General features: G+C 36.2%; 4 protein-coding genes across 12 annotated transcripts in view; 1 reads left to right on the forward strand and 3 right to left on the reverse strand.

Moving 5' to 3' along the window:
• LOC143907855 (uncharacterized) overlaps positions 1-5204 on the forward strand; it is a 76147-nt gene extending 70943 nt beyond the window's left edge. For all 3 annotated transcript variants that reach the window (XM_077424891.1, XM_077424901.1, XM_077424881.1), the window contains one exon: positions 330-5204. In XM_077424891.1, the coding sequence (XP_077281017.1) occupies positions 330-505 (176 nt within the window). In that variant the 3' untranslated portion in view covers positions 506-5204. The remainder of the gene's footprint in view (positions 1-329) is intronic.
• LOC143907644 (adenylate cyclase type 6) overlaps positions 1-15404 on the reverse strand; it is a 126688-nt gene extending 111284 nt beyond the window's left edge. Inside the window, exons 1-2 of the mRNA XM_077424534.1 lie at positions 14734-15404; positions 14398-14449 (exon numbers count right to left, since the gene is read on the reverse strand). The gene's annotated coding sequence lies outside the window, so the exon portion shown is untranslated. The remainder of the gene's footprint in view (positions 1-14397; positions 14450-14733) is intronic.
• LOC143908044 (arylalkylamine N-acetyltransferase 1) lies at positions 5732-8204 on the reverse strand. Of its 3 annotated transcripts, none has more exons than XM_077425330.1 (4): positions 8026-8204; positions 7178-7470; positions 6789-6887; positions 5732-6296 (listed from the first exon to the last, which is right to left on the reverse strand). In XM_077425330.1, exons 2-4 carry the CDS (start codon positions 7436-7438, stop codon positions 5916-5918), a joined length of 741 nt encoding a protein of 246 aa, XP_077281456.1. In that variant the 5' UTR covers positions 7439-7470; positions 8026-8204; the 3' UTR covers positions 5732-5915. The 3 variants fall into 3 exon arrangements, with proteins under 3 accessions (XP_077281456.1, XP_077281438.1, XP_077281447.1); XM_077425312.1 differs by having other exon boundaries at positions 7178-7458; positions 8026-8201; XM_077425321.1 differs by lacking the exon at positions 8026-8204 and adding an exon at positions 7831-8011 and having other exon boundaries at positions 7178-7458.
• LOC143907997 (uncharacterized) lies at positions 8505-12739 on the reverse strand. 5 transcript variants are annotated; one of them, XM_077425199.1, is made up of 3 exons: positions 12250-12739; positions 10813-11035; positions 8505-10544 (listed from the first exon to the last, which is right to left on the reverse strand). In XM_077425199.1, the coding sequence occupies exons 1-3, from the start codon at positions 12339-12341 to the stop codon at positions 10032-10034; spliced, it is 828 nt and encodes a 275-aa protein (XP_077281325.1). In that variant the 5' UTR covers positions 12342-12739; the 3' UTR covers positions 8505-10031. The 5 variants fall into 5 exon arrangements, with proteins under 5 accessions (XP_077281325.1, XP_077281315.1, XP_077281355.1 ...); XM_077425189.1 differs by having other exon boundaries at positions 8714-10544; positions 10747-11035; positions 12250-12407; XM_077425229.1 differs by lacking the exon at positions 12250-12739 and adding an exon at positions 11172-11419 and having other exon boundaries at positions 9274-10544; positions 10747-11035.
• Positions 15405-15406: the final 2 nt, after the last annotated feature.

Below are 15406 nucleotides of genomic sequence, written 5' to 3' on the forward strand. Positions count from 1 at the left end.
AAGCTAGTCGCGTATATAGAGATACAATAAGGTTGATGGAAATTTATTTTCTGGAGTTACGAATATTATAATCTCCAAAAATCGCGGATGCTGATTGCAGCAGAAATAAATTTGTTTGAACATGTTCCTTTTTACGAAGATATTTGATTATATATCAAACGAGTTCTATTTATAAATTAGACATCCGGATTTTTTAAACTCTCAATTTTATAAGGAGTAACGTGGCACATTACGTCATTTTCTCACAGACTTCGCTATGCTTTCCGAAGATCGATTGATCTAAGCGTGTAATTACAAAAGCCGAACTTCTGAGGAAAACATTGAAACAGGTTCCATCTCCTGGTCGCCGGGAGTGACGGGCGAACTGATCTGCGCCTTGCTCGGTCTTCCTGTCGTGCTGCTCGGTCTGGGCCTGCTCGTCAGATCGCACTTCAGAGACACCCAACTTCCCTACCAGACCATTCAGCCGCCCGACATCCAACCGCACGAGGCCTGTCACAGATGAATCTCTCTTTAGCATCTAGCCTGGCCTCGCAACGAGGTCCGCACTACGTGCGATGATCCACGGAAATAAATTCTAATCGAGATTCGATGAGATAAGCCGTCGCTCTAACGTCGAATCGACGTAACAACACAAAGTTCACTGAGCCGGAGTAATAATGTTATTGTTGTACATTTGACAGATATATTTTGTCGACTGTTCCCAGATTGCACCGATGCTCTTTTCCTTCGATCGCGCGCGAGGTCACCAAGGTAAAATGAGATGTTCGATTCAGCCGCGTATGTTCTGTCACATGCTAAAATACACGTGCATCAGTAGCAAATGACTGATTTGACGTCAATTTTGGTCATAATGATTTAAAAAGGAATTAACTTAATTTTATTAAGGAGAATAATTTATTCTAAAACGATTTTTTAATTGCATTTTTTATTATATTAAATAATATTTATTGTAAACATAAACTTAACGTCAATATAATTTAGTTGAGATTAAAATCTTCATAACGAAAATTAAATTAAAACCAAGATTGGTTGACGTTAAAAAAAATTAGCCGAAAATTTTTAAATGGTGCTATTGTTTTAAATGCAATTTATGCGCGCGCGCGCGCGCTTGCAAAATTCATTTTTCCGAGAGCTCACAGCGCGCGCACATTTATGATAAGAAAAAGCGGCAATTTCGATAACTATACTCATACGCGAAAAGAAGAAGAGGCGGGGGTCGCGCGAGAAAGGAAGGAGAATGAAAGCGATCAATGTTTACTACGTGTTTGCCAAACGCGAATGTCCGCGACGTTACCGGCGCGCGACAACGTTATAGCCTATTTATATTTTATTTTGATAACGAGATGTTTTATATATTTTCGAAGTTCAAATTACACGTGTTGAGAACCGGAGTAGAAAGATAACGAGGCAAAAGGCTCGAGAAAATACGTTTCTAGCTGTGAACCTGTGTGCACAGAAGTTCCTTAAGGGCGTTCTAATCTCGCTGACTTCCGAACTTTAGTGTCGTCATTCTCAAATTTGAACGTTATTGAAATTAAAAGTGGAAGTGAAATACACTTGTACGAGGACCAGTTTTAAGATGATGTTAATTAACAAACGTTTTAATCACTCAATTATCTATAATAAGATATATTATCTCGAGCATTTCTTCCATTTCTGCCTAAAATATACATGTTTCTCTAGAAATGAACCACTTGCAAATGACAAATGACTTTCAAACAAGATCTATCTCGTTACGATACAATGAATCTACGCTACTATTCCTAATACCGCAATTATTCATCTACTTTTAAATCGGAGATATCAATTTAATTTAATTAATGACACTTCAGATCCAGTGCCAATCAAATAGTTAATCTCTGTTAAACGTCCCAGTGGAGTTTGCTAAACGATACTACTGAGATATCGCTAAGTAGGAAACGAATATATGTATAGAAATTCCCTTGACGAAGTTAAATCTTGAGAAATCGAGTCGCATCGTAAACTTTAGCTTCGCACATCGAGCCCTGTGCACACAGATGTAGACAACGCTGCACTTTGTCAAAGACAGAGACTTACAAGAGAACGGTCCGTTACGGCTGCATTGAGTCACGGTTTGCAGCTTCCACGTTGGGAATAAAGTAATAAAGTAATAAGCGAGCGACTTAGATACGCGATACGCATGTGCGCATATGTATGTGATTTTCCCTCTACTACGTTTCTGCTAACATTAGACAGTTACTTTATCAATAATTTGAGCGCACAAACTGTTACGAACTAATTGTGGGTCCTGGGTTAACTTCGCCCTGCTATCAACCTGTGAAACTCGTTGCGCGTCCATGGAAGTTTCCAAATAACGTTAACCGCCCGTTAGCAAAAATTTCTGCCAAGGCGTGTCTTCCTCTTCGCTAATCATAGTGCCAATTACGCGTGACTATAACACAGAGCACGTCTTTCGTTCATAAATATAATTGAAATTGTTTAAGTATTGATTTTACAGCAAAGAGAAAAAGTTCGAGAATTTTTCTATATACGTGTTACCTTCTTTTTGTCGATACAAGATTTTACGTTCATGGAACGGTCGTAAATTTGTTACATTCTTTATTATTTTTCCGTTGGATTACAATAAATATCGCTGGCTCTTGTTTTAACATTACGCCTGCTTTCGATATTTCAAGTTTTCTACATCCTTATCTTTTACAAATTGCTAACTGATAATATATGCATTTTATGTTGATATTTTTCTCGAAATACATAATGTCAGTAAAAATGTTTCATTTACATTTTCTCAACTGTCAAATAACTTCCATTTTATTATAATTAGTATTTCTCTTTATTTAAAAAATTATTCTGATAATTTTTTACTTCACTTTTTTCTCGTTTACCTTATACTTCTGTCTTTTTAACCGCCACACCGCGATCCGTCGGTTATCATAACTTTTTGTGGAACTAACTCTTTACTCCCTGTCTTTAGAACTTTTCCTTCTCCCTGGAGTGAAATAACCAAATAATCAAACTTTTCTGAAAGAACAAAAAGGAAAATCAAAAGTTCAAAAGCGGCTCAGAGCGATTTTCACGGAATGAAAAGAAAAGAATATTCGTGCCAAAAAAACTCACGAGTCACATACGACTCGACTTAAGCTAAGTAAGTTCCATACGCGTTTGCATAGTGGTCGCATTACTATTTCGAATAATAATAATGATGATGATGATAAGATAATAACAATAGTAAATAACATATAAGTGTCGTTATTTATGTCAGGTGTCGAATCGCGACACGCGGCGTAGCTTGTTAACAGCGATTATTGAATTCAGGCTGTAAGTTAAGTAGATCGTAAGTCAGAAGAAGATATTAACTTTGTTGGAAATATGTGTCAATATCGTATATACGGGAAGAAAAACAGCTATACGTCCACATTTTTTACAGTAGCAGTAATGGTGAGGCGTTTTAAGGGAAAGTAAGTAACTATAACTAACAGCGCTGACTGAGTGCAACGATAATAAAGTTAGTACGCCATTCTCTCCTTGTTGCAGTCAGTAGCTTCGTCGATAAATCGACTACCGCTGAAGGCGCTGAATGTCATGGTAGTAGCCCTCGTAATGAAGTTGAATATACTCTCTTGTGCTGTGTCTATATACATAAATATAATTAATCGAAGGCTCTGGCACAGGAAAAAATATCGACCTGATTAGATTATGAACTTTTTTGGCGAAAAGAAAAACTTTGGCATCTCTTTATTATAGCGAAAGTCTGTTTTCGCTTTATTCGTCACGTAACTATCCATGTTCCCAAATTTAGAGAGTAGTTTTCGCGAAACTTGAAACAATCTCTTAATGTGCCAAAGCCTTCAATTTTAAACATGTACAAGAGCCGTTTTTGTGCGTATGTACTTTACACATACATATACATTATATATTTGTTAATTCTTGAATGAATATGCGGCGTGTAGCATATATAGAGATACAATTTATTTATAGATGCCAATATATACGTCGCACAATTAACATACTCTATATACATACAGGAGTTCAGATAAAGGAATTGAAGCGCAATTTGAAAAATTGCTTAGACTCAACGTTCCCCCATTCGTCCATATTTGATTCTGGTAACGAGACTGAAGCGAAGATGCGAAACTCGCGTTATGCATTTGACTCCCCACATAACTAATTGTATAAACATTGAAATGCAATAATTAAATAATATTAACTTCCTCTCGTCAAGACCCCGCACGGAAGTACGCTTAATCAATTTTGCGACAAATATTACTTTCGATATTGCGACGTATTCCGTTATGATGCGGCGCAACATTTCGCGTCAGTTTTACCTCCGTCTCCATGCGTCGATGTTAAGTAAAATTTAGACGTAAAAAATTAGAGACGTTTGTAAGTTATTTTGTAAATTGGGATTGTTGATCTTTTCAATAATGCGTACCTGTGCTTTACACATGCATAATTCATAACGCTTTTGATTAATCCGTTGCCAATTTCTATGAGCTACGAAAATGCTCATGTCATAGCTTTTTTTATACAACGAAAGATGTAAAACAAAAGAACTCTCTTTCCTAGAAAGACAAGAGATGTGGATATTTATTATAAAGCAACGTATGAAGAAATCACTTTAATAGTAGTGATAATGTACTTTAATCTTTATTTATTATAACATTTTATCAAATTATTAATTTCCGTAATGCTTTTTTTCATGCCTTGAGGATTTTCGTGATCAATAATACAAAAATGTTACACAAAGCGTTACTAAATTAAGAAAATTAAGAAGTGGAATAGCAAGTTTTCTTCGATGATGTCAGAATGACAGTAGATGATTGTACCTCTACTGCATTCCCTTCAGATATCGACGCTTTAAAGTGGTTTTATTAATAATCTAATTATATAATGGGTGTGTCTTCCTGATAATGCATTGCGCAAAGTTCTGATTGTAAAACCTTCAGAGAAAATACGCGCGTATAATATCATTTTTAGAAAAAAAAAGAATGTGGCCATTAATGGTAATTAACTGATAATTTCTCGAACACAAAGATGAATATTGTAAGTTGTAAGCAATAGACTAGTTATTTCTACAATCTATATAACATTGCATTATTTGTATATGATGACTGTTATCATCTTGTGCGGCTTTATCGAAGCACCTGTAGATGTAATCGCAATAATCGCGGTCGAGACGTTGTAAATTGTCAAAAATAATATACGCTACTTGTCGTCCGATATTTTGCTTGAAATTTGTTAACGACGCACGTCACGTCGCGTCGCGTAATTTTGTGGGAGGTAATATACAAAAACGAGAAGCTTCGCTCAAAATTTGTGATGCCGTCTCCATATATCGCTGTTGTAAGCGCTTCCGGTCGTGGATATGATATATTAAATGTGCTAATATACATATATACATATATATATATATATATATATATGTGTATTTACTTATATAAAAAGTTATTGTTATATCTTTTTTTCCACCCGAAAAATTCAGTTACAATTAACTTCATCAATGTCAGCTAACAATAAATTGGTTAACTAAATCTTTCTCTGTTTGCGTTACAATTAGCACACTGTAAAAGAATGTAAAATTATAAGTGCGCAAAAATGGTAAAATTTACAATGCAAATGTATACAATAATAATTTTTGCACTTATGCATAGAATTTTACAGATTCTTTTTACAGTGTAGAAGAAATGAGCGAAGGGATGGATAATTAAAGAAGATTAAGGAAATAATTAAAGAAATTTACATGCTGACATTATTTATAAGAGTTTGTTTTAAATTTTATGCGATTTTTAATATTTCTGGTTCTTCTGACAACCTTTTAATTAAAATACAATCTTTCCCTCTCTTTGGAGCGAATTTTAGATACTAACGCTTTTATTTTGATATAAAAGCGAATGACTACGTTTATGTAAAGTCCAGAATAAAATTTGACGTTGTCAGAGCTTGCGGGCGGTTAATTTGGCAGTCTTGTGGACATTGCCTATCCTGTCGGACATCTTTTTGCCGCCACGTATGTAATCTTCATACCGCACCTCGGCGAGTGTTTCGAAATCCAACTTTTCCATAATTCGTTGACTGAAAATCGAGGCGGCGACGGCAAAAGCCACTTCCGGTCGCACGTACTCGTTAACGATTTTATCGGCTACGCAGATTTGAGTCAGTTTTCTAGCGCGCAAGCCCCGCGCGACCTCGAGGCTCTTCTGCGTGATTTCCAGGCCGATACCGCGCTCCTGACATTTCGGATCCGTGCCTATGTAGAAGATTTCCATGGCACCCCGCGCGTTGTATTTCCCGAAAACGTCTACTCGCGATTCTATCTGATAACGAGAATAACGTGATTTAGCATGCTTGACAAGCGATAAGCTCATTAGAATCTGCTGCATGCTTTTCTTAAATTAGATGATTAAAAGTTACTATTTGATTTTAGAGAGAGGAAGAGAGAGAGAGAGAGAAAGCAACTTTATCTATTTGCAATGTGTAGAATCGTAAGGGTGTATTCAAATTAAAAAAAAAAAATGAATATTTTAGATCTTGTTTCAAATATAATTGATAACGCTAAGTTTAATTGCTATAATTAACAGGAAAGTCGGCGCTGAAAATTATTATGCGCAAACAAGACACTCTTGAAATGAGACGTGCAAATTACGGCCTTCTGAAGATTAATTAATAGTACAAGCAAAAGCGATCGCGATAGCTACGATACTTATCGCTATTTGCGAAAGAGTTTTAAGATCTATAAGGAAATTAGAGCACTCATGTTGACATTGTTGATTGCAGGATGTATAAAACGATATAAATCACGAACTCACGTCGTCGATGAACTCAATCAGATCTCGGCACGAGCGATGCTTAATGTTACTTTCTATAAATAATCCTAAGGGATCTGTTTCTTCTGGCTGGGGAGGCACCTGAAAATATAAATAGACATTTCAGAGATCGGCGAAATCAAAAATGCCAATTAATTTTCCCCACCGACATTCCCTACGCCCTACGATATTGCGATCATTTGTGATAATTGAAAGAAGTGTCAATCTAGCAAATTATTCGATCGCGGGTCGTTAATCGCAAAAGCGTATAGTCGCGGCGAATTATTTATCAAACGGCAATCGACGATAAAATCTGCGATATGCCAAAAATAAAGTCATATTTAAACCGATTATTTATGCCGATGATTTAAGATCGCGCTTTTTGTACTTGCATGTAACTTGTTGAACGCCACAGCGACAACGCGATCCGATCGATCGACCGCGATCACCGTGCATCCGTCCTTGATGACCTCCCTGAAGACCAACCGCATCTCTTCGGGTGCGCCGGGATCCTCGTACATGCCCATGCCGATTGCGATACACTCTCGTCGCATGGAGTGCTGTTGTACGGTCAGGGCATCCTCGATTCTGTCCTTGGTGAGCATTCTGAATTCGAGAGCGCCCGTGCGATCAGTGCCGAGGCAGGCGGGCATGATGCGTCCTGGGAATTCGCCTAGAAGAAACGCTACGGCATCACTATAGCTGATCGATACACGCGCAAGTTTATATCACACTCGTCTTGCGCATCCCGTTCCGTTCTTTTTTTTTTCTATCAAGCGTCGTATCGAATTCAACAAGAAAGGAAGAAAGGGAGATTCTTAAGTCGTTTGCTTCCTGACATTTTTTTAAATCGTGAACGTTTTATTGAGCGAACACTTTGTAGTATAAATAATTACGAACTCTAGTATAAAATCTTATTTCCGGAATATTTTAAATGCTAGTTGCAAATAACAGAATTAAGAAGGATATTTGGAAGGATATAATACAGTTACAAAAAAATATCTGCGAGTTAAGTATTATCCCACTGCTCTATCACATTTCTTACAGGTAACGTCCGACTATTCCAACTCGGGGTAGGTTACAACTCTTGAAACACACACGTTATTCGTATCTGATATATCGTACAAATTTTTTATATTAATTTTGGATTTACGGAGAAAAGTTTTATTGAAGGCGGCCGAGGCGCGAAGAAACATAAGGCGAAACCTCATTTTGAAACACCGGACGAAAGTGAACTTACCGAGTCGAGATTTGCTATATAGCGGCGATGTCTGGCTGTCGGTGGAATGCCGGGGTATCGCCGGGAGATAAAAACTGATGCATCACGAGTCGCTCCCCATTGTAGACGTTTCATTTGACTACAGACATTGTCACAACACACAGCGATTGATAATCGGCCAGTTACGCGTACACTGGACTGTTCGAATCGCTATGGAAAACGCCAACTTCTTCGTTATCGTTATCGCACTATCACTTTACTACAGTAGATACGTAGAAAAATTTCGCGCCTTATCACCGATAGATCTCATTTTCCGTGAAGACGGAAACGAGATGCAAGATTCTGATTAAATCTGATTTATTAAACCTTTGTGAAATAGGGAACACTGTTCAGATTAACAACATTTTGCAGCATTTGCGCAACATATTTTAATGAGTGTAGGACAAAGTTCGCTTTAGATTTATAACGTTTATAAAACGTTAGATATCGAGATAAGATTGTATCTATAATTTTATATGCCAAGTATTTCGATCTATATATTATATATAGATCAAAATCGTATATTTTGATATGTATTTTACATACAGACGTTCTATTCTGCTTGTTATATTCTAATGATTGTTTGTATATTAGGCTGATGGCAGAAAACAAAATCATAAGCTCTTACATATCTATCGTAGTCATAGACGTGAAGCAAGGCAAAGAAAAACGTCTATGATTACGATAGACGCGTAAGAGCCTACGTTTCATTCTCCGCCATCAGCCTTAGGGCCAAAGCACATAACATGGCGTAGCGATATACGACGGTCGTAGTCTCCGACCTGACAGATCAGGATACGCCAAAGCTTGTGCGTTACTTACGTCCACGACTATATACGACTGTCATATGTGCTTTGGCCCTTACATAAATTTTACAAATATGAAATTCTATCCTGAAATTGACGCGAATTATCTAAATAAACTTCAAGTGGAAGCCTCGATGAGCAAGGATCTTGATTTGCCGGGTAGCAATTGTTTAATCAAAAAAGGTTGCAAAGAAAACAGAAGAATCGCAGAATTATTGCGAGAACCATTCTAAATTGTTATTCACTCATCAAATATCCGAGTCAAATTATTCATTAAATAATGCTAAAATGCTAAATCAACAGCATTTGTTATACACGTTGTTGTATTTTTTGCCTCTTTTGCAACTTGCAAATAATATTGTGCAACTTCATAAAAATGAGATATTATGTAATTGTAGTAAATACATACGATAAAATATTTTATATATAATACATTATATATATAATATTATAGGATATGACACCAATTCTATTCAATTGAGTGTTATTATATATATATACTATCGCACGCGAATGAAATCTGCGAGTCCAATATATTCTTCCTCACATTTTGACTACGTAAGTCTGTGTCATAAAATATATCCGTCCGCGCATTATCCTAATTCTATTCGGATGTTATATATTATTCCGAGAACGCGGCATCAATTTATTCTTCCGCTGTGATGCATTTATATGCACGCATCGCTAGAAAACGACATATTTTGATTGCATATAATATTATTTTATTCAATACAATTATTCCTAACATACATATAAAATTCCATCTTTTCCATCTCTTTCTCGAGTTCTTTATTAAATTGAACGCGCAATTATTACTTACAAAATAGAACAATATAATAATTAATATAATCTGTTCGATATAGACTGTTAGACAGACTATCTTAATCTTCTTATGCTCTCATAAATTTTCAAATATCTTTAAATTTTTCGATCGTTCCAATTTATAAAACAAAGACAATATTATCGCGAACAATTAAGTTGATAAGAAAAATTAAGAACGCTTTCCTACAGAAATAAACACCAGATAATATTGCAAACCTTTAATATTTAGGAATAATAATATCTATAATTATTATTCCTATATGATAATATCCGTTAGTATTTCTAATTTATGTTATTCCTAAATTCGATTGAGCATCGTAATGTGAGAAAGTTCTCTTGTCCATAAAACTACTCGCACGATCATTGTTTTTTTGGCAAAATTGGGGAGAGTCTCTTGGCTACCAAAACTGCCTGTCGATGTTCCTGGCCTACTCTCTCGCTGTACTTCTTTCCATTGAACTCGAACTCGTCGTACGAGACTTCCAACAGCACGTCGAAGTGCAGTTTCATCGCGATTCGATACGAGTAATTGGACGTCATGATTGCGGAGGCTAAGGCCGGCACCGCGTCGGCGTTCGTCACCTCGTCACTGCCGTGTATCGCGATGGGTATTCTCACGTTTTTATCGCGTCTCAACTCCTCACCGAGTTCCAATGACGAGGTGATCAGCATCTCGCCTATACGTCGTTTCCCGTAGGTGGGTAAAGTCGCTATAAACATAATCTCGAGGATGCAATCGACGTAATAATGCTTGAAGAGATTTACTCGCGAATCTACATTTATCATGAAGTCCACCAGAGCCTTCGACGATTTGTACCGACAGTCGTCACTGAAACGCTCGAAGAAACTTTTCTCAGAGCTGTTGGCGGACACCTGAAAAATTAGCTTATTCAGAATAACTGTCAAAAACACTTGAGGTATAACAACCTATGGGAACATAAATGCTAACTAACCGGGTGTTGCGAAGCTTTGATTATAGATTATACAAAAGTGTAGAAACTAATCTATTTTCAATAATTCGAAAAAACGCTTTTCGAAGTACAGAACATTATACTGAAAAGTTGCTCTCGCTCACTTGAATTTTGTTGAACGCGACACCGACAACTTCGTTAGTAGTAATGTCGATAGCCACGACACTCACACCGTCCTTAGCCGCGTATAAACAGAGCTCCTCGAGTTCTTCGGATGCTCCCGGTTCAGAATTCAATTCCACGCCTATGGATACGGATTCGTAGAGGAAAAAGCTCTTTCTTATCACGTCGAGAGCACCCTCCAAGGTCTCGTCCGTTAAGGACTCGAATTCTATCTGACCATTCTCCGTCGAGCCCCAAGGCCGATAGTGGGACATCCTTTTACGCGTCTTGCTAAAATATAAGCGCGTTTCCGTTGTGATTATTTCGAAAAGAGAGCAAAACCAAAAACACTTTAGTGACACCGTCGAGTGAGATTGGCCTCGATGACATAATACATGCATGTTGAGCTACTCATAAAAATACATACTTATTTTATATAACGGTAACGAAAAGTATCGTGATTTTTCAGGAGAATTTTTGACGAGTGTGATGAAATAACGCGATCTTGATACAGCGAGCGATATAGTGCATGTTCGTCAAGTCAAAGAGTATCAAGTTCCTATTAGATAAATGCAAATGATAGCTTGTTTTGCACTAGTAATTACGTAAATATTTTCCACCAGGAAAATTATAAAATCCACATATTTTTCAATAACATTTTTATATACTGCTGCAGAAACTATAATGTTAAAAGTAATATTACGTAAAAAATATTAAGAAAAATTATTATAGATAGAATAGCGATTGTAATTGGAAACTTCTTCAGAAATACAATTGCCGGTGCCTCCCGATCTGCCGTTGATCTAATTGTTATATTTATTTAACTTTAGTTAAATTTTGAGTTAAATTCCGATGCTTTAGCACACTAATCGTCAACTTAACAGTCAAGAATTACCTCATTTTGCCAGGGAGATCTTAGCACGGTCAAGAATATTATTTTATTTCGACACGGAGGTCTTAACGCAGTGACCGTTTGTCGTATACTGAGAAATTTACCGATCACCGCGCTCGCGTTGATACCATAATGACAGTTAACGACTCTTGAATGGCCTCAGGACTATATTTAGCCTCAGGCGCAACAAAATTCTTGGAATTCAGAGATACGGAAGAACCGAGGAACAAACACGAGGTATTTAACGAATATGTAAAGAAATATGTGTCATTAGGTAATAATAAACATAATAATAAGCAGCAATAAATGCAACTTACTGTAGAAAGACTGATTTCTCCGATTACAAGTGTCTCACGCGTATAAACGAGCATCCAACGTGCCTATAGATAAGCACGATCCTGATAATATTGTATCGTAGGTATATGTCGACAATGCGCAATCCACACACTCTAACGCGACGTAATAACATTCGCTCTTCGAGAGGCTGCACTTTCTCTCGTCGCATTCGCCACCGCGGCCTTTTAATCCGTTCGCGTGTTTATATGCAGCCCCTTCTATCGCGGCTCCGATTATTTTGTCCGAAGACATTGACCTCTGTTTGATGGATACATACATGTAATCTGCATTGCAATAAGAAACGCGGCGCGGCATCATTCTCTCTGTCGCTCGATAGAATTCATTCGCTTCACTTATTGTTAGAATCATATTCTCTCACAATGAGATATGGGTGACTCTCGATTATATAGACACGCATGAGTCCCCTCCTCGAACTTAATCACAATGTTTTACGTTCTGAACGTTCCGCACTGGCACGTGACGCGTATATGCGAGTAACTGATTATGCAAGAAAAAAATTTATGACGCATTTATATAGTTGTATGTTAACAATAATAATTATACGGAGATACACTTACAATTAGAACATATATTATATGGCTAATTTTGAAATTTTGACCGTCGATGAAAACTGTGCGATGAAAAAAACATCGTGCGAGAGCCCGGAAATGTGCAATTTCGACATTGATAGAGCTCGTTAGCGGAAAGCATTTATTTTGAAAGTCATAAATTAGCCAAAACAGTTATTTGAAGTCGTTCGAATGAGATAGCGAATATGTTTAGTTTTAGCTTCAGCAAGGAATTTCAGTCAGATGGTCTATATATAGTCACTCTTATCATTTACTTGACAAATTATCTATATCAGTCATGGGTTATAGGTCTTGGAGAGATAAAGCGCATCGAATTTTTGTTTAAAATCATGCTTGGACTTAAGAGTTAAATGATCATGACTTTTACTCGTAAAATATAAAATAATTATATTACATATGTTATGATAATAGAATGCGTATGATGGGACTGCGTATGTTATCCGTTGATGGGACACGCACAAAGATGCGTTATTATGCATGTTGTTCGTGCGGTACGCATCTCGAAAATATATTAAGTAAGATATACAGAATAAAATGACGTGAGATCCGAAAAAGAGAAACTTCCCGCGCACACACACACACACACACACATACAAAATTGATATTATAATTGAATATTAAATCAATCAATAACTGCATTGTTATAACTGAATTGAATAATTAAATAATATATGCAAATCTTTATTTTACGATTATCGATATCAATGTATCTCGTTATATCTTTCACTTTCTATCAAAATTATTTTGATACATTATATATTATATATTAATAATATATAATGTAAATATATATATTATATATTATTTATATAATGTGTGTGTGTGTGTGTAGTCACATATATTATTGCAAAACTGAATAATCGTACTGTTTCATCAATTCTAAAATAATTTAAAAATTTGTAACGTTTCTCGACAGAATATTTAGAATCTCACGTCACGTTACTTGACTTTATCTAGCATGAAGCCAATTTTTCAATAAAAAATAGATGGATAGGCTACATAAAAATTAGGGTATAATCGATGCTTTGTTAAAATAAATTTTGGTAATAAATAACAATTATCATGTTTTCTATCAAATAAATTCTAAATATGTCTATATATTGTTTCCTTGCATCGATTTATATAATATTTGATCTTGATTAAATATGGTATGGAAAGGAATAAAAATGATGTGTGGATATAAATAAAACATATCCTAACCGACTCATAATTTTTTCCTATCTACAAATATTTTTTTCTTATAACATCTAACACAATATTTTACTTATTCTTATACCTTTTATTTAAAAAAAAATGTTACAAAAATAATTCTTTAAAGAAATCTAAAAATTTTTTGTATTTAAAAAATCATTACTTTAATATATTATTAGAGTATTATTTTACTTTTTCTCTTGTGCATGTATCTAAAATATTTATTACTAACTCTAGTTTTAAGTAGGATCAATATAATAAAATTTCAAAAATTTAATTTATTATGTAAAAATTTTATTAAAAATTTTTATTTAAAAGTAATTTATACAGAACGCGGCAGTTTTGTTGATGAACTCTTCGCGAGCTCGGTGCGTGCGAAGTGTGCGAGTATTTTCTCAAGCATACTGGCACAATAAATCAATAACAATCAATAAATACAACGATAAACAAATGATACCAAGATTAAATATTTGCCATAATCAGTTTTAGCCCATCCATTTTAAGGCAATGGATCTACGAAATGTTTTAATATATTTTCGTACTATAAATTATTGCAATTCGACATGTACCGAGATATATTTTTGCTCTATACTTAATTATTCGTAGATTCGTTACCTCAATAAAAAAATTTCTCATTGACTCACCGATTCGATGCGCAACGGGCGGAGTTATGCAGCCACGTGCTATACGGTGATACTGTAACATACAAACGTAAGATTTAAATTTAAAAAAGCGCTCACAATTATTAACATTTGAAAAGTTAATTCTCTCTTACGCGTCTCTACGTCGTCTTTCAATAAAATATTTAGCAATACACGTATCTGTTTATCGAAAAAGATCTTTACTACAAGAATAAAATTTTAGATAACTTCTCTTTCTTTTTAATTACATTTAACTTCAATACTTTTAACTTTAAATTAAACACGTCGAATAAATGGAAACAAATTATTTATTTTACGTAGCTAAGATATGATACTTACCCCAAGGTTGCTCCGCCGGCGCCGGTGCCCGATGCGTCTCTCTCAGACCTCCTCCTCCTCTCAGGACGTCAGGCAGCTCTTCTCCTTCTTCTCCTCCTTCTCTCACCGCACAGGACACTCGCGAGAAACATTCGCGCGGATAATAAAACTACACGCGCGCGCGGACTGATCATCAGTAAAAGTCTTTCTCGCGCGATACTGTACGGCACTCGCGAAGCTGATTGCCCCGATTCGTTCCGCGTTTATCACCGCGCGTTACGTTAATGCGACGAAATGTTCCAAGGTGTCCGGCAACTTGGCGCGATACCTCTGCTACGCAAGTCGAGCGGACGGTTAATAAAGGCACGCATTTGGTTAATCAAATATTAAGATACGCTATTGGAATTAAACATCGCACTCACAGTATACATACGATATCAAACTCGTAAATGTATTATTATTAATATGCACGAAGAGACTCGGAGATAAATCACAACGACACGACAATTCCGGCACAGCGGCACAGCGTTGTTCAAAGCGCGACACGCGAGATAAATGAACGCCACATTCGCGATTCGCGAGTTCAGACATGGCGGGACGAGCGACTATATTATCACCCGCGAATATCACAGCGAGATTCGCGCGACACGTACGTTATTCGTTCCTTATTCCGACAAACACCTTATTATAAGCT

This window comes from Temnothorax americanus, unplaced genomic scaffold, assembly GCF_048541705.1.
Source record: "Temnothorax americanus isolate GAGA-0224 unplaced genomic scaffold, ASM4854170v1 Scaffold11, whole genome shotgun sequence".
Taxonomy (NCBI): domain Eukaryota; kingdom Metazoa; phylum Arthropoda; class Insecta; order Hymenoptera; family Formicidae; genus Temnothorax; species Temnothorax americanus.